Source organism: Zonotrichia leucophrys, chromosome 1A (genome assembly GCF_028769735.1).
Source record: "Zonotrichia leucophrys gambelii isolate GWCS_2022_RI chromosome 1A, RI_Zleu_2.0, whole genome shotgun sequence".
Lineage (NCBI taxonomy): Eukaryota > Metazoa > Chordata > Aves > Passeriformes > Passerellidae > Zonotrichia > Zonotrichia leucophrys.
Genome location: NC_088170.1, coordinates 7629897 through 7651892, shown reverse-complemented (window position 1 = coordinate 7651892; position 21996 = coordinate 7629897). Strand labels below are relative to the sequence as shown.

At 42.2% G+C, this 21996-nt stretch overlaps 1 protein-coding gene across 2 annotated transcripts in view; it reads left to right on the top strand.

Moving 5' to 3' along the window:
* Positions 1-21996, top strand: part of LRP6 (LDL receptor related protein 6) — a 115839-nt gene that overhangs the window by 86697 nt on the left and 7146 nt on the right. The window contains exons 12-22 of one of the 2 annotated variants that reach the window (XM_064736911.1): positions 537-863; positions 5853-6055; positions 7461-7672; positions 7863-8053; positions 12205-12414; positions 13648-13773; positions 15124-15318; positions 16959-17069; positions 18841-19071; positions 19825-19961; positions 21121-21218. In XM_064736911.1, the coding sequence (XP_064592981.1) occupies positions 537-863; positions 5853-6055; positions 7461-7672; positions 7863-8053; positions 12205-12414; positions 13648-13773; positions 15124-15318; positions 16959-17069; positions 18841-19071; positions 19825-19961; positions 21121-21218 (2041 nt within the window). Of the gene's footprint in view, positions 1-536; positions 864-5852; positions 6056-7460; positions 7673-7862; positions 8054-12204; positions 12415-13647; positions 13774-15081; positions 15319-16958; positions 17070-18840; positions 19072-19824; positions 19962-21120; positions 21219-21996 lie in introns of both variants that reach the window. The other variant, XM_064736905.1, reaches the window with a different exon arrangement.

Sequence of the window (21996 nt, the reverse complement as noted above, 5' to 3'; positions counted from 1 at the left end):
TTCTTTTTATAAGCAGTGGGGAAAGTGTGGTGCAAGAGCTGCTCAACTGGAAATACAGTGTCAGCATCCTGCATTAGATTGAGAGGCATCCTGTCAGTTTGGGAAGGAGGGTGTTACCATTATATATTTTGAAAAATCCCCTTGCCCAGGATTCTTCTCCTGGGAAGCTGAGAAGCCTTAGAGAAAAAGAAAACAATACTATCTCATTTGCTTCTCCTGTGTTTTGCTGCTTTGGAATGTGGTTGGAGATTGTTTATCACGACATCATGACATATGACATGACGGACAGAATCTGAGACCCCTGATGCCTTTCAGCATTGACATTTTTTCTTCAGTAAAGCACATTTTTCTGTGAATGGCAAGCAGGATTGGTGCATTTCTGTGATAGGCTGAGATTCCTTTTGACTGCTGTACGTTACTTAGTCATTTACTCTGTAAAGTAATTGCGTGCTAACCTTTCCGGGCAGGGACACGTTCAGCAGTGCACTGCTTGTGCCCATGTAACCCCACTTTTCTGTCCCCTCTTTTTTACACAGGCCTGGACCGTGAGATCATAGCTGACGATCTGCCTCACCCCTTTGGCCTGACCCAGTACCAGGATTACATTTACTGGACAGACTGGAGCCGCCGCAGCATCGAGCGCGCCAACAAGACCAGCGGGCAGAACCGAACCATCATCCAGGGCCACCTGGATTACGTGATGGACATCCTGGTGTTCCACTCCTCCCGGCAGGCGGGCTGGAACGAGTGTGCCTCCAGCAACGGGCACTGCTCCCACCTGTGCCTGGCTGTCCCCGTGGGAGGCTTTGTCTGTGGCTGCCCAGCTCACTATTCCTTGAACTCTGACAACAGGACCTGCAGTGGTAAGCCATGGGGGTCTCTAGCTGCTCACAGTGACCCTGAGATAGGTTAGTGTCACAGACATCTTTTATGGAAAATCCTTTCCTTAGGAGTTTTCCTCCTGAGAAGCTGAGAGGCCTCAAGAACAAAATGCAAACATTGATTATCTGCTGCTGTGGAATGCAACAGGTGGATCTGTGATTGGTCCCATGTGGTTGTTTCTAATTAATGGCCAATCACAGTCAGCTTGTTTGTCCGAGACAGAAGCTTTTGTTATCATTCTTTTCTATTCTATTGTTAGCTAGCCTTCTGATAAGAACCTTTTCTTCTATTCTTTTAGTATAGTTTTAAGGTAATATATATCATAAAATAATAAATCAAGCCTTCTGAAACAGAGTCAGATCCTCGTCTCTTCCCCAATCTGAAAACCCCTGTGAACACTGTCACAGGTTAGAATGTCTCTTTTCCCAGCCCTGCAGTCAAAGAAGCAATCAGAACTCATCATTTCTCAGTCTCAAAGTTGTTTATTGTATCTTATCTATAAAATTCTTTCTCCTGTCCCGCCGAGGTCTGCTCAGCAAGAGGCACTCTGCCTGCCCCCTGAACCCCCATTCTAAAAACCCCAAAAATCTATTTTTCGCCCCGTGACAAATTCACCATCATTCTACTTAAACTTTCGTGGCTTGTAATTCTTCATATGAGATTGGTAATTGTTTTTTCCAAGGGCTAAATCAAAGGCACAGGGGTCTTGGGCTCTGTGCCAGGGTCTCTGAGCCCCCTGGGCAGGGGCTCGAGTCCTCCAGGGCAGCCAGAGGAATTTCCTGGGTTCTGAAGAAAGCCATAGGGAATGAACAGGAAGTGCAGGAGCATGTGTTTAGTGACCCATGCCAGCATTGTACTGGGAAGAAAGAAGAGTTTTACAGTTTTCCACTAGTAATATCTTACTGAGTTTTAAGACAACATAGGATGTTGAAAGCAAAAAAACCCCAAGAAAATAATCTTGCAACATACCAATGTCTTAATTAAATAAGAAGAATGGCTGATAGTGAACTTTTCCAGTGGCTTGCCTACATCTGTGTAAACACAAGAGCCAAAAATGTTTTGGTTCTGTGTCTCTGTCAGACCCTCTTCAAGTGCTTACTTGCTTGTTTATTTATCTGCTTATATCTTCCTAGCCTTGCCTGGCATAAAGGATATGTGATACTTTAGTCTGGATTCTAGACTTTGTGCAGCTTTTATGGGGTCAGGATTTCATTCTGCAGTAGCTGTGTTTGCTGGCTGATGAGATGCTGAGGTGGGCCACTCTCAGACCTCTACAAGTGTTTTTCCTCAGTGAGGATGGGTTGGGCTCCATGGCTTCCCCAGCAGTCTGGTTCCTGATCTCAGTGCAGCCAAGCCCCATTTTTCGTTATTGTTGTGCAGAATACAAACCACAAGGCCCCTCAGGCTGTGTGTAATTAGTTTCTAACCAAATAATTTATCCATCTCTCAATAACTGGCTGCAGTGAAGCTCTCATAATTTTGGCAGCAAATCTGGATGGCTGATTTCCACTGGTGTCATTCACATTAGTCAGTGGGTGAAGAGATTCCTGGTACAGAGAGACAGATTGTATCTCATCCACATTATGCATGAGTAGAGACATCCAACTTGTCTTGTCTTAAAGCCAAAAGCTGGGCAGATTGTTGCACAAATGGCACCTCATGGCATTTTTTGAAAACCATGATTTTCCAAAAACTGTGCTTTTCTACTCCCCATATGTTCTGGACTTCTCCTCTCCTTTTTTTTTTATTACAATGGCCCCTGCATGACAGCTGGATTCTTGCACCCTGATACTTTCACGTTTGTGCAAGTTAGAGGCACCTCTCTGATAGGGACTGTGATCTTCTAGGTGGAGGAATTTGACTTGCAGTGGAGAAAAAGTAGCAGAATAATCAAAGGTCATGTTTTTCTTGTGAAAATGCTCCTGGAAACAGAGCAAGGAGCAAAATACAGGAACTACATTGTAAGCAAATAGAACCATTTCCCCATGGTACAGTTCAGGGCTCTTTGTGTGGGATTAGGAGTTTTCCTCTGCTATATTCAAACCTGGGAAATTTCCAGCTTCTCATTTGTAGCTAATTGGAGATTTAGGCCTCTCTGTGTATAATTTAATTCCTTTTTTTGGACATTGTAATTGGAGCATGAATTGTTTTAACTTTCTTTTGCCTGTATTACTTGCTTATCTACCTCCTGAACATTATTAGTCCAGGCCCTGTCTAGAGGTCCTCCCTTCCAGAATCCCCTGCTCATGCATGCATAGTTCTTTTAATTATACTCTGGTGAGATCTCTTCAGACCTACCACGTGTCATGAAGTTGGAAGGCAGGGTTACACAGGAGACATACTCAATGCACTCCATTTGCCTGCTGCCAAAAATACAGTTAAATTATGTGACTGTTGGGAGGGAGAATGATGAAAACTGGAAAGGGATTTCTGAAATTGGTACTGTTTCAGAGATGTGGAGTCTCAAGGGGAGAAATTCTGCTGTTGCTTTTTATAATGAGCCATCAATTCAAAGTTGTAAGCCAGGCAGTCTTAGAAAGTGAGAGGGTATCTTTGGGGAACAGTAGAAATAATTTTAGGGGCTTACATGTTTACCTGCACTGTTTTACCTTAAGTTTTTTACCTTTCCATTTCTATCATAATTTTTTGGTAAGAATCTTGATGTTTCTGAATCCATTATTTTGCTGTACACATTCATATAAACTTGTCTTCATTTTATTTCTTTTTGTGCTTTCTTACACAGTTTAGAGTTAAGTTAGAAGGCAGCTGAAATTATTGGAGAAGTGCTTGGAGGGAAAATAGAGATTTTCCAGAAAGCAGAAATACCTTGCAATTAGGCCTGATTGTTATAGGATGTTAGGAGAGAGTGTTGGTTTCCAAGGAAACTCCTCTCTGTTTTTTTTTTTTTTTCCCAGCAGTCAGAATAGCTGTTCAAAGCTGTGCTAAAATAACAAAGCAAGGTGATGATGTTCTCTAGGAGACTTTTGCTTCCTCCCCTTTCCCAGGTGCTGCATTACCTGTTTTACAGGCTGGTAAATGAATGCAGTGTCCCACTGCTAATCTCTCTACAGGGCTTGGGCTGTAGAGAATTGATTGTACAAACTTCAGGGAGGCTTCAAGCTGCATTTCTGGCAATTTGCTCTTGTACCATCTTGCACAGCAGTGGCTTCAGGTACAGCATTATTGAAAAGAAACCTCTGAAAAAGGAAAATGCTTTCACTCCCTTCTCTGATTTCTGACCCAGCTATGTAATACACAGATAATTTTTCTCAATGATGTATTAAATGTTTTGTGTATTTACTGTTACAGCTGTATGGGGTGTTGAAATCTTACCTTCTGCTCTTTGATGGTATTTCTAATTACAAAGAACAAACATTTGTCCAGGAAATTTTTGCAGGACAGAATATGAGATTTCTTTTTCTCATTGCAGGCTGTCATTCCCAGATAACCACCTAGCAATAGTAAAGATACATAGCTTTGAGAAGAGCAAATGCATTTTTCTCCAAAAACACAGCCTCACACACAGTTCAGAAATTTTCCTATGAATTAGTTGTTTCATTCCAGTACAGGCAGAAAAAGGATTTGTAGGAACAGGACTGAACCACTGTCAATCTCTTTCCCCTGAAACATCTAAATAAGGAACCAGTGCTGGCTTTTTCTTACCTTCCTCTGCAAGCAGAAGTGCACCTAGCAAAGGGTTCTACTTCAGTATAGTGGAGCTGCATTTCCCTGAGACCCCTTTAGAAAGAAAATGGACAGTTCTTCGAGGGGCACATTTGACCATTCTTCTTTGAGATGCTTTTGACAGAAGTCTTTGCATTCACTAGTCCTTCCACTTAAAAAATCTGATCTTTGCTTGCCACATTCACATACAGACATTTATAGTAAAAAGTGAATTTGAAAGACTTTTCGTACTCATCAGAGATTGGGGTTGTTATGTTTTGATTTTTCGTTTGGTTTTGGCAAAGGAATAGGGAAAAGGGGAATGAAATAAATATCTGGTTATGGATTGTAGTTGTCACTCTTAAACACAAAAATGCCCGGTGTTACTGCTTGTGACAGAAGTCTTCACATTCACTAGTCCTGCCGCTTAAAAAATCTGTTCTTTGCCTATCACTTTCACATACAGACATTTATAGTAAAAAGTGAATTTGAAAGACTTTTCGTACTCATCAGAGATTGGGATTGTTATGTTTGATTTTTTTGTTTGGTTTTGGCAAAGGAAGAGGGAAAAGGGGAATGAAAACATGTCTAGTTACGGATTGTAGTTTGTCCGATTTTCGGCTGTTTGGATGGCCTGGAAAGGCCCGGGGTGGCCTTGGGGCAGCCCGCGTTTCAAAGGACGAGAAGAGGCTTCAGTTCTTTTCTCGGTCTCGGTGTTTATTAATTGTTTATCCAAAAGATTTTCTATCGGCCCGACAGAGCTCTGCTCAGCAGCCATGAGCACACTCCCCCCCCTCTGGGCGGTCACCTATCTTTATACCCAAAGTTACGTGTACAATATTTATAATTTTTCCCCAATACCTTTCACCCTTATTGACCAGTGCACTTTTAGTAATGACCAATCCCAAAGTGCCACCATCACCACAGAAGATGGAGGAAAAGAAGAAGGAGGACAGGACACGCCCCAATTTCTCCATCTTACTTCTCTAAACCCCCCTGTACAGAAATCCTAAACCCTGTGTTTCACCCTCTAATTAACTAATCCCTTCACCATTCACCCCAGTGAAACCCCTCCTATCCTCATACAAGTGTCTCTCCTGTGTAGGATCAAAGTCCAGCCACCAGACACTTCTGGCAACATTCCAGGACTCCCGAGCCCCCCAAGGGTGGTCTCGGTGACTCGGCACCTCAGTCCTGAGGTGCTGAGATCCCACAGTAGTTATTATTCTTAAACATAAAAATGTCATTGCCCAGTGTTATTGCCACGTGTAACCCTTTCAACCCCTTTTCTTTTTTAACCCATGCAGCTCCTACCACGTTCCTGTTGTTCAGCCAGAAGAACGCCATCAACCGCATGGTGATAGACGAGCAGCAGAGCCCGGACATCATCCTGCCCATCCACAGCCTGCGCAACGTGCGCGCCATCGACTACGACCCCCTGGACAAGCAGCTCTACTGGATCGACTCGCGGCAGAACGTCATCCGCAGGGCACAGGAGGATGGCAGCCAGGTATCCTCAGGGCTGCTGTCACAAGCCAGCCTTACACATGGGTTTTGTGATGGTTCATGGGTTGATCTCAGAGTGCAAAAAAACACCCTAGTGGTTTGTGCAGTATTAATCAAAAAGCAATGTGCCTTTATTGAATGACCACAGCAAAATGAGTTGAGGAAGAATTGGGGAAAAAGAGGGAGGAAGAAAAAGGAAGGTATATAGCTAGCAAACGTAGAATGGTGAAGTTTAGTGAGGTTAACTGTGACCAGTGACTGCTTATTCAAATTTGCATTTTAAAATAGATCTTTTCTTCCTGGTTTTTTGAATGTGGGGCAAGCGAGAGACTAAGATGAGCAACACAACACAGGAGAGGTTGAATTCAGTTGAATTTTAAGAGTGTGGTTTCTGGTGGTGGGTGTGGTAGTAGTTGGATCCTGCTGTATGCCCTTCAGCCTTGACTCTTAATTTAGCAATGCTTTTAATTTTGGAATATCTAAATAATACCCAAAACTAGTCAAAGCCACCATGTTTTTGCCAGCTTCAGCAGAACAAACAAATGAAGACTTGCAGGCACACCATTTCATAGAGGTGACAAGCCAAGTAAAGTTAGGCAAATTTTCTGGTAAAGTTTAATTTGGGGATGAGAGGGTAGAGGCTGCTCACTTCACAACCATGGCTTCCAAAACGTTTATGTAGGCCATGTTTACTGATTTATTAATCCTTTTCAGAATTTTAAAAATGTCCATGAAATATGTTGATGAGGTTCTATCTAAAAGTATAATAATTAAAAAAGAAGAAAAAGGCATGCTCCAGAAGTCTAGACCAGTAGAAGGCAAGACCTTGAACTAGTAAGGTGTTAGCTGGAAATGCTCAGAAGTCAGGGTTGTACACTGGCTGATGTCCTTTCCATCTTTGGCAGAGCTGCCTTCCATTTATTAACCACCCTCATGTCCTTCAACTGAGATGGCAGCAATGGTGGAGAAGAATGAGGCCAGTGTTCAAGTGCTGTCTGGCCTCACTTTGCATTTGTTTTTCTCTGCTCAGCTGCCGCTTTGGGAATTAGTGGTGCTACATTTCTATTGTAGAGTGTTAAATGTGCTGGGTTTGGGTCTATCCAAACTGAACTCTTGAGTTGTCAAAAAAGTAGAGGAAATACAGCAGCTGAATTTGGACTTACTGGTCAAACTTGCAAAGTCTTACAAGCTGCAGTCTGCTTGTGTGATTGCCATCATAGCAAACTACCAGGACTAAGTGTCTCTATCTTATCAAAGGTGTTGGTGTGGCAACAGAACCTGGGGCTCTCCTTATTTTATGCTAATATTTTGGCTGTGTCCTTTTTCTGAGCAGTAGAAATGGTGCATCCATAGCAAATGAAGTTATTCACATTAGATTAAGATGTGTGTTGATTCTCTTTCCTTTGCAGAGCCTCACTGTTGTGACAAGTCCAGTTCCCAATCAGAACCTGGATATGCAGCCCTACGACCTGAGCATTGACATCTACAGCCGCTACATCTACTGGACCTGCGAGGCCACCAACGTCATCAACGTCACTCGCCTGGATGGGAGACCCATGGGAGTGGTGCTCAAGGGGGATCAGGACAGGCCCAGAGCCATTGTGGTCAATCCAGAGAAAGGGTATGTAGCAAAACTCAGGCCCAGGGTTTTGAGAATCAAGTTGTTTTCTTGCTGCAGCTTGTTTTCTGTTTGGCAGAATGAAAAACAACTTTGACATTTGTTAAGATGTCTTGGATTTATAGCAAAAAAATGTGGAAAGATCAAATGAACTTTTTAACTTTTTTTTTTCCTCTAATCATTCCTGTTGCAGATACATGTATTTCACCAACCTCCAGGAGAGATCTCCTAAAATTGAGAGAGCAGCACTGGATGGAACTGAGCGAGAAGTCCTTTTCTTCAGTGGTTTGAGCAAGCCCATCGCCTTAGCTGTTGACAGCCAGCTGGGCAAGTTGTTCTGGGCTGACTCAGATCTGCGCAGGATTGAAAGCAGTGACCTTTCAGGTAGAGTAGCACCTTAATTCAGTGACTCATGTGTGTGGTGTGGGTGTGGGGGAATGCAGAGAAAGGTGTCATCTTTTCCTTCTTACTATAAACAGTCTGTACTATGATTCTAATCACTCCCTGAATTCCCAGCCAGGGAATGGGCATGATTCATGCAGCGTGTCTTTACAGTTTCATGACTCTGTGATTTGCATTATTAATTGCTACACATGCTATTGACTTTGGTTTCTCACTGCAAAACCTTTGTGTAGTTTCCCAAAGTCAGCTGACGAATAAATAGCAGCAGTTTTGGAAAGGGGAGAAAAAGGGTTGTTTTTAAAGGCATTGCTTTCAGTGCAGTAATCTGTCAATTGGAGGAAAATTCCCTGTTAGCGGAAAAATATGTCCTGCAGAGTTGAAGCAGCAGGTGTCCAGGTTACTTTTGTACCTGTCATATGGGGTGAAAAGATGTGAGAAGGATAGAGAAGATGTAACATTTCTCTGTCCTCAAAAGACAAAAACCTCCCTCTTCCAGCTGTGGAATTCTCTTTGCTTGCTCCCCAAGATTGGTTATGCTGCTTGTCTGACCTCCTCTATGAATTGAGTTCATTCAGCCCATTTAACAATATCCTAACAACATTATACAGAAAAAGGCAAATAGAGAATGGTGTTCTGTTGGCTTGGAAAGCTGCATTGGTTCAGGAAAGGGTCCAGCAAGCAACCAGAAGTGGAGCAAGAGAAGAGGGGAAAATTATATGGTCCAGATTGGGTAAGAAAGACAAATGTCTTTCATTTACCAGCCTAATCCAACAAAGTGCTGGATCAGCTCAGCTGCCTCATGTAACATCAGTACCAATTTGTGATACAGATTGGGCTGGATGTTGTTGCTGGAAGTGAGAGTTGAAAACATAAAAGGAGTTATGACAGCTTGCAATAATGTTTGTGGTAATGTCTTCCACTTATGACATGGTACCTTCATTCAAAGCAGCAGCATGTAACCCTGTTGACACCACTTGGATTTTCAGCATTTTGTTAAGTTCCTAGAATAAGCTTTTGGTTTGGAAAACATTTTGTTTTTCCTAGATGGTTGGAATTAAAGCTCAGAAAGACAGTAATTTTTTCTGTGGTGTGTCACTGGAAGATTCAAGGTCACTACTGAACTGTGATATCATGATTGTTTACTGTTTTAAAATGCAAGACACAACCTGAGTTAGTGAATTATTAAAGAACAAAAAAAAAAGTGCTGTGGGGTTGCTTGGTACATTCCAAGCTGTCCCAGATCCAGGGTTAGCAAGAGTAGAGTAACAGGCAGGAGAATATTGCACGTGCTTTATTTCTCTCTTTGTCTGTTCTCTGCCTGAAATTGGGACACCAGACAAGGAGATGGGTCTAAATTCTAATTCAGTCTAGGTTTAATGATTCTGCTGCTTCTTTTTTTTCCCTTAAAGATGTGGCTGTTGGATCACCAATGTTATGTAGTAAAAGATTTACTTTACAAACCATATTTCGAAGAAAAAACCATTCCAAAACCTCCCTTGCTTTTTGGCATTTGCACCACAGATAGATTGCTATAATCACCAGGATAAATTGCTGACTGCTGAGATGCATTCCTGTGCTTAGGAATGCTGATTAATAAGCTCTTTTGACCAGCAGAGTAATTTTTCTGCATGTTAGCTTCTTAAAAACATTCAGTCTCTTGCTCTGTCAATTCTGTAGATTCCAGTGCCCATAAAGACAAGGACAGCTAGGATGCCTTTTATGTGATGTAGTCCTTCTTTTCCTCCCTGTCCTTCAGGCATGCAGTTAGGACTTGGTTATTCTGCCCAAATGGGAGATCCTATTGAAGTTAACCAGATTCTTCACATGATTAAGGGGTTGTTTATGAAAAGATGACTGGAATTAGCTCCCTACCATGGAAACTATTTGGAAATTAGTTCTTCTATTCCAGAATAATTAGTGTGATTTGGAAATGTCTAATGATTCTGGAATTAAGTCATTTTTATTTGGAAATAGAATGAGCTATGGGTGTGTCCTGATTTTCTGTATTTATTTGGTTGGTTTTAAGTCTTTTTGTAAATGGTATTGCTGGAAAGGGGATGGTGATGCCAGGAGACAAAGCTCCTCTTAATCATGTCTCCCTTTCATCTGACATTCCCAATAAAGGAGACTAGCACCCTGATGAGTCAGCTTCGGGTTTCATTGTTGGTTTATGGAAGAAGGGATTTAATGTCTCAGTTTAGTCAGAAATAGTCAGTTACACTTGGTCACAAATATTAAAAAGAAAGATTAAGACATTAAGGGAATGAAAATATTAAGCTTCAGAGCTTTAGGAACATACTGCAAAATGCCATGCTGATTGACATGGGCATGCATGGCAGAGCAGGGCATGCATAGACTCCATTTGGGTAGGTCAAGGTTTTAGCTTTTGTATTCCTTCCTGTCTTCCTTGCATTTTGCCCTATTCTCAGCTTAACTTTATTTCTCAAGATGCAGGTTTCTGTTTCTTACCTTTTCCTGACAGAATTAGTCATGTTATTGGAGTTTATAATAGATGGTTGCAGTTATTTAGGTTGACTTACATCACTCAGTCTATTAATTTCTACATCAGTCTGGGTATAACCTCCTTCAGAATTCATCGTCTTTTCTTAATCAGATCATTGCTGGTGTTGTTCCAAAGGGGTGGTGAGAGCCCAGCCTAGCTGATTTGAATTCCCATGTTTTCCTTCAGGTTTTAATGCCTGGTAAATGTTTGGAAGGTTGCTTAACTTCTGAGCTCTCTGTGCATTTAGTGAAAAGGTGATAAATACATTTTTCATAGCTGAATTTGTTTATAAGTCATCATCATTAACATAATGTTGATTAAATTCTCAACAAGCAAAAAAACCCCTTGTGCTACTAAACAAAGGATAGATAGAATTTATTTGAAGTATAAAATCATGAAGTGCATCTGTCTTCTGTCCTGTAAGGTTAAATTGTGTGGCTAATATAGATTTTCTTTCCCTGGTATTCAGTTACTCCAGTATAGTTGTACAGAACAAAAATATTAAAACTTATGGTAAATCATTCTATGGATGAACAAGGTAAAGATATTGTTTGCTGTAGTAGAAGTGAAAAAAAAGCACAGCAGTGAGCTCACATATCAGAAATACCAGGATTTAGAGGTAAATTTTCAAGCTTTAGCTTGACTTGTGTGATCCTGTTTCAGCTTCTCAAAACTGAAGCAGATTCCATGTGCTTTGCAAGTAATTTGTGCACAGAATCTGATCAACTCACTGAATATTTGACTGTTAATGGCCACGTCATCCTGTTAAATAAAGGAAGCATGGATTAAGCCTCCCTCCTGAGCCCTCAGGTTTTAACTAACATTTTTCTTCTGTGTGAGTTACAAAGTCTTCACTGTCTTCAGACAGACTTTAGTGATACCTTTAAAAGAACTGTTGGCTGTGTTCTATTCATGTGGAGAGTTAACCATGAAATGTGACAGTTGCTCTTGGCTGTATTTAATGCCAGAAAATCTGGCACAGAAATCAACAACCACTCTTCAGGGGTGTAAGGCCTCTTGTCTGCTCCTGGTGATTGCTGAAGGAACTCAGGAAAGTCTTTGCTAGAAAGAAAGGAACATTCCCCATTTAGCACTAATAGCTTAGTGAAGGTAGCATAGCTGAAAGGAAAGAACATGAGGAAGTCAGAAGTGTTAATCTCATCATTCATGTGAGAAGTCCTAATTAGCCTGCTTTCATTTGGAATTTATCTTGTATGGGTTAGCTGAAGCCAATAATCCATCTTCTTATTCCCCGTTGTATGGCAAGACAAAGCAATTAATCTCTCAGAAAGGGAAAGAAGAATGAAAAGAGCTCCTGATTTCCATCATATTGATAAGAGCCTGGAAAGGCTCATGAGAGATGAGCCCCTCCACTCCAGGTGCTTCTTAAATACACTAGATATTTTTTGAGCACAAAAACTCTCTTCTTGGTGAAAGCAGAAAAAAAAATATTTGATCATCTGTCTGCAAAATGCATCAGTCTTGCATCAGAGGACCCAGAACTGCCTGGGGTTTTGTAGTAGGCTTACCCAGTAGCATAAAAATAGTGAAAAAATAATGGTGTGAGTGGTGTAGGAGATGTTTCTGATAGTTCTGCCTAGCTGAACCAAGCCCTGTCTCCCTTCTGCAGGTGCTAACCGGATCGTGTTGGAAGACTCCAATATCCTGCAGCCTGTGGGCCTGACTGTCTTTGAGAACTGGCTCTACTGGATTGACAGGCAGCAGCAGATGATTGAGAAGATTGATATGACCGGTCGAGAAGGACGCACAAAGGTCCAGGCCCGCATTGCACAACTCAGTGACATCCATGCTGTGAAGGAGCTCAACCTGCAGGAATACAGTGAGTGCAATCCCTGCCTGCAGGTGCAAGCAGGGCCTGTGAGACTGGAGCCAAGAGACACGAGCCTGTCGTGCCTTGTTGCTGATCCACATCAGTGCAGATGGAGGGGGTGAGGAGCTGGTATCGGTGCTGTTAGGTTGTTTCCTTCAGGCACTTGGCAACAGACTGGAAATCTATCACAGCACCAGCATCGTGTTTTGTTGCTGATGACAACTTGATTGGTAGTCCCATGCAGGCACCTGGCATTTGAGTGTCTCTAGACACAGTGGAAACATCCTGTTATCCCTGATAGAGGACTTTCTGGATCGTGCTGGTGCATTGCTATGGGGTGTTCACTGTTTAGGCAAGCACAGCTCTCAGGGCCTGTCACTAGCTGTCAATGTTTCAGTGGACTGCCTGCCTTGAAGGCAAAGTGAACAACTTTTGGTGGTGGTATTTCATACTGAAAGTGAAATTGACAGAGGAGCAACTTTGCATTGCACAAAGGGAAGTGTGTATTAAATAGCAATTTGTGTTGATCATGGCTGCACTTTTAAAAAGTTTCTGCTTACCTTTCCACACACACATGCTTGAAGTGGTGGGAGATGAATGGTTAAAGCAGTGGAGTTGCTGTCATCCTGGAGGAAATAGGCCTGGTTAGTAGGCTCTGGTGCATGCCTTGGAGAAATATGTAGAAAAATGTCTGGGGATGTTTAATTAAAACATCAGTGCAGACTACTACTAGTTTTGTGTGCTATTAATCTCAGTAAATCTGTCAGGAGTTGCAAGAGAAGTATGTTGTCCTTATTAAACATTAAAATGTAGAGACATATTTATCTAGAGCATGTTAATTTGAGTTTCAGAGATTGTGTGGAAGCTTCAGAATTCGTAAATTAGAAAAGTTTATTTTTTTAATGGTCTTTGGTAGAGAAAATGAAGTAGGGAATCCAAGACATCTTTTTGTGTTATTAATGTGCCATTTGCTGCAGAGAACTACTGCTACCTCACACAAGAAGCAAAATGCTTTGAGTACTGTTTCAGTATAAATTCTTAGAGTAGTTTCAGATCATGGAGAGTTAGTCATGTATGATTTTAGATGTGTATAAAGAAATACACACAACAAAATACAACATTACCAGAGATTTTTTCATTAATCCTCTCCCCAGGGGGTAGGGAGTAATGAAGAAATGACTGAAAGGTCATAAAATAGTTGGGGATTTCTTATCAGTCCCTGTCTCATTTTTAAAACCCTAGGACAGCATCCGTGCTCTCAGGACAATGGTGGCTGCTCCCACATTTGCATTGTGAAGGGGGACGGCTCCACGCGCTGCTCTTGCCCCGTGCACCTGGTGCTGCTGCAGGATGAGCTGTCCTGTGGAGGTGAGTCCTTCCCCACTTCTGTGTCCCTGAGCTCTTGGCTTCAGCCTTGGGGAGTGTCTCCATCTTCAGGGATGGCTTCTGAGCCAAGGAATGTGACAGTGCACCAGGTGCTGTTACACACCTGGACAGACTCACCTCTTTCCCTCCACCCTCCAGCTAAATTTGCAAGTATTGAGAAGAAGTAAAGGAAGAGGAAAAAAAATCCCTAACTGCTGAATAAGGATTTCTGTTCACCCTTTCTACTTAAGACTCAACTTAAGTTGAATTATTTCAACTTAATTCTTTAATTGTATGATTTTCATTACTTTTTGCTGTCACTCCCCATGTTCTGCCTTTTCAGGCAGTGGTGGATTCTCACATTCTGGCACACTGCACAGTCTGTGCTGTTCTGATCTTCTCTGTTGTCCTCCCCAAGCTCACCCTGTGCGTGTCTTTCTGAACTGCAGCCCCAGAAGGGCGAGTTGCCTCCTTCCATGGCCACTGTAGCCCACGCCCTGGTGTCTCTGGGGTGGGGCTGCAATGGGGGACAGGACAGGCACTTTGGTGCCACTGGGCTGAATGGGGTTATTATGCAATCATCTCGCCATCGAGGCGACGTGTGGTCTCACAATGGAACAAGAGCTAACATAATCCAGATATTTTCTCAGAGCAAGTTTAATACCAGGCCAAAAAGCCGTGGGAGGAAAGGGAGATTAAAAAAAGGGAAAAGATCCACACTTCCTTACTGCCTGAGATTAACAGTTAATGTAGTAAATGTTAAATAACAGCTAACAGATGTGTTGAGGTAGTGGAACTTGACTAGATGGAGCGGTTTTTTGTTTTAAAATAATTTTGACTGAATAGAGCTGTGAAGGGCACATAACTAGACACTGAGTCACACAGTGCATCCATCTGCAGCAAATTACATCCTTTTAACATCTTCTATACAATGACTGTCAAGCATGAAAAAGAGGGTAAGCCATTGGCTGTGTACACAGTGGTGCTGCAGCAAAGGGGGAGTTGAAGAGTGCAATGACTTTGACATGAAATCTTACTATGAGAAAGGTGTGAGAGTCTGAAATGGGAAGAATTGTGTTTTGAGTGTGCATGTTTCTCTGTTCCTCTTGTTCTTCATCTGTCAAGCCTCTGCTGCTGTGAGCCTGCATCAGTCACACTGGCCTCGAGGTCTGCAAAAGTGGCTGTGAACACAGTGGCTGTGGAAGTGACCTTGACTTTGATATAGGAAAGCAGCTGAGCTCTCGTCCTTACCTGTCCTTCTCTTTGTTCACCTGGATTCTTAACTTCTGTTTGTTTGCTTGATTTCCCAAGAACCACCAACATGCTCCCCTCAGCAGTTCACCTGTTTCACAGGTGAGATTGACTGCATCCCGGTGGCCTGGCGCTGCGATGGCTTCACCGAGTGTGAGGACCACAGTGACGAGAAGAACTGCCCCGTGTGCTCTGAGAGCCAGTTCCAGTGTGAGAGTGGGCAGTGCATAGACAGCGCCCTGCGCTGCAATGGGGAAGCCAATTGCCAGGACAACTCAGATGAGAAGAGCTGTGAAGGTACGGGGGATGCTGCCAGCTGGGATGGGAATGTACCTGTCACAGGGACAGGGATGAGTACCAGTGTTACTGCTGAGCAGGATTTGAAAAGATCCAAAGTTCTGCAAGTTTTTAAACTGCTCTGTTAAACAGAAGTTATCTCATAATTCCATACTTTTGTTTCTCTACCTGTGAAGTGGAAATTGAGAGTGATCTCCAGCAGAGAGGCTTAAATGCTGTTTGTGAAAAGTTCTATCAAAAATGGCATGATTTCAAGCTCTAAAAACCTAGTATCTGGGAGTGAACTACAAAGTGGAGCAAATCCTTGTCACAGCTTTTTGTGTGCCTCTTACCGAGTAAAGGTTTTGGGATTGTTTATTTTACAATACCTGAACAAAATGAGCTTTTCTGAGCAAGCAGGAGTGAGAGACAGAGGAGATTTCTGGAGACCTCTTCTTCCTGTAGAGCACAGCAAAAGAGTATTTAAGCTGTCTTTACAGAGGGAAGTGCTGTTGCCAGCACAATGAGAATTAAGTTCATTTTGGAAAGGGCAGGTTTTGCTGGTGAAATCTGAACTGCCCCACCACTACAGAACATGAAATCTGAGCAAACTGATCCTTTCCCTATTGCAGATGTAGTGAAGAGTTGTAGGGACAGCTTGTAAGCTTGAAAGGCTGCTTCTTCTTTATATCCATTCAGTGCATTTTCCTTCTTTGGGGAGACTGTTGAAATGACTTTAAATCAAGGCTAAATTTCTTTCCAAAAGATGTGCTCCAGCTCAAACAAAACCATAGAGCTGAAATTCCTGTGTGCTGAAAGGTGATTATTGGCCAGCTGAGATGCTGACATCTGAAAATCTGTTGTGCAAGTTAACTTCCAGTTGTCATTCAGCAACTGGAGATGGCAGACCAGGGGCTGTTTATCACCTTCAAAGGGTCCTGTTGCTGAGAGTATTCAAGTTCATTACAAATCAGAAAAGCCTTTACTTTAACTTCTTAATTCAGCTGAAGACAAAAAAGGATTTTTGGATTTATGAGAAACAGGAGGCAGGAATATGTGGAAACAGCAGCAGCCAACATCTTGCCTGCAGCACCTTTTATTTTTTCAGTGTACTAGAAAAGCTTCAGTTTTATATTTTGACCTTCATTTCAGTTTAAAAACATAATATCAAGTCAATATATTGTCTCATGATTGAGAATTTCTCTGGTTTACAGGAAGAGCAGAAGGACATTAACAAGGACATTTATCTTTCTTAAATAATTTTATTATCATGGTTTGGCAGATTTATTTTTCATAACTTAATTCTTCTCTTTTATATTACAGTAAATGCTTGAATTTGGAGATCCTTATAGTAATATTGCAATAACCATGTCCTGAGAAGTGCCTGTCTTCTCAATGGCCTCTGAGTTATTTTAGGAGAGAGTCAGTGTAGTGTTCTTTCTGTGGGCAGGCAGTAAAGCCCAGGTACCAGTGTGCACCATCCTCAACAGAACATAGTTCACATGAGGGATTTGTGTGCCACTGGCCACTTCCAGAAATGAAGCTTGCAGGACTCCAAGCTCTCCCAAGCAACTCCTGATTGTATGCTTTGGTGTCTTTATTTCTTAATGATTTTCAAGAGCAGTTTCTGGTGCTGACTGTTGGTGTGGGGCTCTTTGCAGTGCTGTGTTTAACGGATCAGTTCCGCTGCGCCAGTGGGCAGTGCATCGGGAAAAGCAAGAAGTGTGACCACAACCTGGACTGCAGTGACAGCTCTGATGAGCAAGGATGCTGTAAGTGTACTGCCTCAGACTGGAGACTTGCTTGCAGCATGCAAAATTTGCTTCTCACCTCTCCTACGAGTTTGATTTTATTCTGGCAAGCAGACTGAATTTGTGGTTCCCAGAATTAATGCTTCATAACTGCTGTCATGCAATTAATGCACAATGTGGTGGAATAGGAATAACAAAAATAATTAGCATTCTGAACAAGTAGTTTCTGAGGCAGAGAATGCCTGCCATTTTTCTTCTTATTTTTTAAATGAAATCAAAGGTTTGTTTTACTATAATATTTATATGCTGAGTTGGTGCAATGTTAAAAAATATCTATTGGCATGAGGCATTCATCTATAACTTCTCTGCTTCATGGTTTTCTCATCCTGAGAATTAATAGCAGGTGATTTAGAATCAGAGAAGCACTCTGTTTATAGAGTAAACCTTCTAAAATTTCTTTTTTTTATCTTGAAAGGATGTAATTCTGAGTTTGATTTCTGATTTGTAACATGTGATATCCCCTACCTGGAAATCTCCAGGGCTCTACAAGAAAGCCACTGCCTTTAAAATTCCAACTCAAAAGTTCACTTTCACTGTTGGTGCTTTAAAAGAAATTGTAAATAGGGACATCTTGTCTTGTTTTAGAGATCCATGTATCACAGCTGGCACACAGATAATTTGAAAATGCAAAGCCAGAGTTGGACCCTTGATCTTAAGAAGGAGTATTAAGAGATGTTCTGTCATGCTACCAAGTCACTAGTGACATTATCACAGGCTTGTCTAGTTCCCTTTATTAGAGTTTGTGTGTTCTCCAGTTTTTTAACAGAGGATGGAAAATTGGCCCACCCAGAATAAGATGGCAGTTGTCACCATCCCTCTTTCACTATGATCAGAAGTCTGTTTACTTATCTCTGTAGACGGTGACAAGCTGGTTCAAGTGTGGGTTTGGTGTTCAGGGAGAAGAAAATGTGTAGAGAAAAAAACTTTCAGTAATGCTTAAGATGTAAAACACTGACTAGAACAGAAAATACTTTAAAGTCTGCCTTTCTTGTCAAATTCATGAGCACAGGCAGGGGGTTGTCAGTTACTCCCAGAAATGTCATTGCTTAGAACTGGTCTTGTAGGGAAAGCCACTCATTTTGACTGTTGAATAATTGTTTTGGGTATGGATTCCTCATAAGGTGGCACTTCTCAGGCTGATGCTCAGCTGTATCTGTAACCAGAAGGGTGGGTCAGATGTGGAATACTTTAGGTAGCTTAATAAACAGCAGCAATCCCCAAATTCATCACTGCTGCACAGTGAAGGTGGTGCACCAGAAGTGATTGTTACACTGCTGAGAAAAGGGAGTGCCAGTCTGTTACCCTGATAGCCAAGGGTGACATGAAAAGCAGTTGTTGCCATCTTCAGTGACAAGAAAAGCACAAGAGCAGTCCCCTGCACAGTGTCATCTGGAGACGTGGCTGCAGGTCTTGTTCATCAGGTTCAAAGGAAAGCTCTGTCAGCCTGAAGCAAGAGCAGGCCCATCACTCCCCCTGCACATGCATGTGCTTACTGCTCATTTCCTGTCATTTGTGATCCAGAAAACCTCATGGCATGTTTGGAGCTCATCTTGGAGGCTGCAGGTAGCCCTTATGGACACTCAGAGTCTTTGAACAGACCTAGGGCTGTTTGTTCCTCCCATATATTAATTTGAAAGTTGTTTTCTGCTTACAGAAAAGGAAAGTGGAAAGATGCAAGAAAAACTGATGTTGGTCTCAACTTCCATGGTCTGATCCTCCTTTTCCCTTTCAGACACAACGGAGGAACCTGCCCCACAGCCCAACAACACCATAGGCTCCATCATTGGTGTGATCCTTACAGTGTTTGTGGTGGGAGCAATGTACTTCATCTGCCAGAGGGTGCTGTGCCCGCGCATGAAGGGCGATGGGGAAACCATGACCAACGACTACGTGGTGCAGGGGCCGCCCTCGGTGCCTCTGGGCTACGTGCCTCACCCAAGCTCCCTGTCAGGCTCTCTGCCTGGTGAGTCAAGGGGTGATCCTTGTCCCTGGCACCCCACAGCTGCACTTGAGGATGCTGTGTGCAGGAAATGTCTGCTCCAGGGGCAGTTCTTGGAAGCTGTGGGAAGCCAGGACTGCCAAGGCTTGTTGCCATCCTTCTTCACAATAATGAATTGCTATTTTACCCAAGCATTTAGGTACTTAGCAGAACCTAAGCTTAAATAAATGCACACACTGTGCATTTTCTTCTTTTGCTACTAAGGAATCCCCTTTTTGGGCTATTGTAGCACCAGCAAATATTCACAACTGTACAGGGTAAAGTTACACAGAGTTATATTCATGAGACTTTAAACATTATGTAATCATTCTTGGTAGGTTTGCAGTCTAGGTTTGTATGCTTGTGAGACTTTTTGCCAAGTCTGTAATGATCAGCAATAACTTTGGTCTCAGCTTATTTCATTTAACGATGAATTTTCCAATACCTGTCCAAGCACATGATGCTACTGCTGTTTAAAAAGTAAAACTTAACCACAACATTGCACTTCATCTGTATGCACTGCTTCTGGATGTATTGATTAAATATGTACTGCAACTTATGGCTTTGAGATCCAGCAGGCTGCTCTCAGAGCATAACTTGGTTTTAATACCAAGATAATTAATTTTGGGCTTGCAAGTTATGCTTATACTGCTGTGGTCCTCCAGATTATTTTTTAAGCTTCCTTTTGTCTGTGAATTGAGGAAGAATTGAATACTGACACACATCTCTGTTCCTCAGGTATGTCTCGAGGTAAATCTGTCATCAGCTCCCTCAGCATCATGGGAGGGAGCAGTGGCCCACCCTATGACAGGGCCCATGTTACAGGAGCCTCCTCCAGCAGCTCCTCAAGTACCAAAGGCACTTACTTTCCTCCAGTAAGTCATTCTGTTGTTCATAAACCTTTAACAACTTTCAGGGAAGTGACACTGTCTTTCTAAAGGTTAATCAATTGACAGATTCATGTTTTGATTTAGAATTCTGGTCTAATAAACTTGTTTGGATATGGAGTAAGTGACTTTGAAAGGGAAGAGGATTGTCTTTTTCCAAAATGGTCTAGAAATTTTCACTTAATTAAAAAAAAACTGTGAGAGAGCTCAGTGCCAGGAAGAAATATATTAGATTGAATGTCAGGAGAGATGAAAAAATCCCTGTAGATGTTGAGCAGCTCTGGCAGAGAGATCTCCTTTATTATGCTCTGCCATGTGCCTCTGAAGGTAAAACTAAGGTTGGTTCTGCACAGACCTTTCAAGGAATTAATATGAAGCTTTGTGTCATATGTCTCACAAGTGACAGGTAAATAAGTAAACAAGTGTTTTGCAGCTCCATCACAAATGTGTGGTGTGCTGCACTAAGTGCTGTGTAACAGCTGGTGCCAGCCCTAGAGGGCTCCCTGTCTCTTCACTTCTAGCATCTCTGGTGCTTGGTTTGGGGATTTTTATGGAGCTCACCAAGCTTCTGTTGAGTGTTAAAGAGTCCCATGCTTGGTCAGTGAAGGCTGGAATCTCCAATTGTTGGTTTTCAGTTCTGAGAATCAACTGATCAGGCTTTAAATCAGCTTTAAATTAATCCAAACACATGGAGTAAGAACATGCCTGCATAGGGGAGGAATGCTTGCCTTGGCCAGCACTCTGCAGGTGTTGTAAGCAGAGCAATACTTGGGGACTGCAGCTGGCAGGAGCAGAGATCTGCCAGTCTGCCTGGGGCAGTGGTGGCCCTAGTGACAATCCAGAACTGGACAGCTTGCTGCAGCTTTACTTCTCAGCACTGGCTGTGACAAAATGGCCAAAGCAGTCAGGGTTTTTTGAGAAGAGCTTAGTAGTAACTAATAGGAAAGGCAACAAATGGCATTTCCAGGGTCTGCTTAAGAGCTGGGGAGTTACAGGAAAAAATCCTGTTTGCTGGGAGGGCTATGTATGCAGTTCTTTACTTAAGGTTCCTATTAGACAATACTAAAAGCTATAAACTGGTGTTTTCTCGAGTTCCTTTTGTATCTTTCTTTTTTTAAAGTGCCTTTTTTCCTTTCTTACTCCTTAGATTTTGAACCCACCACCATCACCAGCTACTGAACGTTCACACTACACCATGGAATTTGGTTATTCTTCAAACAGCCCATCCACTCATAGATCCTACAGGTAATTACTACTACAATAGCTTCTGTCAGGATCAAAGCAGTTAGTGTAGAAAATGCAGAATAAAGGCAGCCTCTGCTCTGTAAGAATTGCAATCAAAGGCCCTAATTCTGCAAGCACTAAACTGGTGCTTAAATTGTACCATGGCACTGCTGCCTGTTTGAGGTAAATCATACACTGAGGGGGTAGTGATACATCCCTGGGGTGTATTCCTCATCACAAAACTAGCTACATGCCAAAAGAAATGCAGTGCCATGAGTATTTTGAGCCAAAAAAACTTACCCTGCAGTGAACCCTGCCTTTTTTAGGCTTCTGCCATAAATAATTTGTTACATAATTATCAGAAATTATAAGCAAATACCCTGTTGAGAAAAAGTTGGCAATATAAAGGCTAATAAGTCATAAGTAACATTAATGTTGTTGTCTAAAGCACAGAATTTCTAGTTTGACACATGAAGGGTTAATATCTGGAAAAGATTGCTAACCTTCTGCTTTATTTTCTCTTGACTAGTATTTATGAGCACGCATTTTATCTCTGTTTGAATGTATTTTTCTTACTTTCCCTGTGAGAATGCTGGAGTTAGTTATGATTTTATAACAAGTTACCAAAAATAGAGCAACAGACCCCTGCTAGCCAAGGGTGTAAAGGTTCCCCTCCCAAATCACCAGTGGATGTGGTCAGTGAGAAGAGAGTGCTGTGTTTGTCTGAAAGATGTGCCTCCCTAACACAGAGCCTTTGGGGGCTCTGGGTAATGAGGTCTCTGGGGCTGAACAGACATCT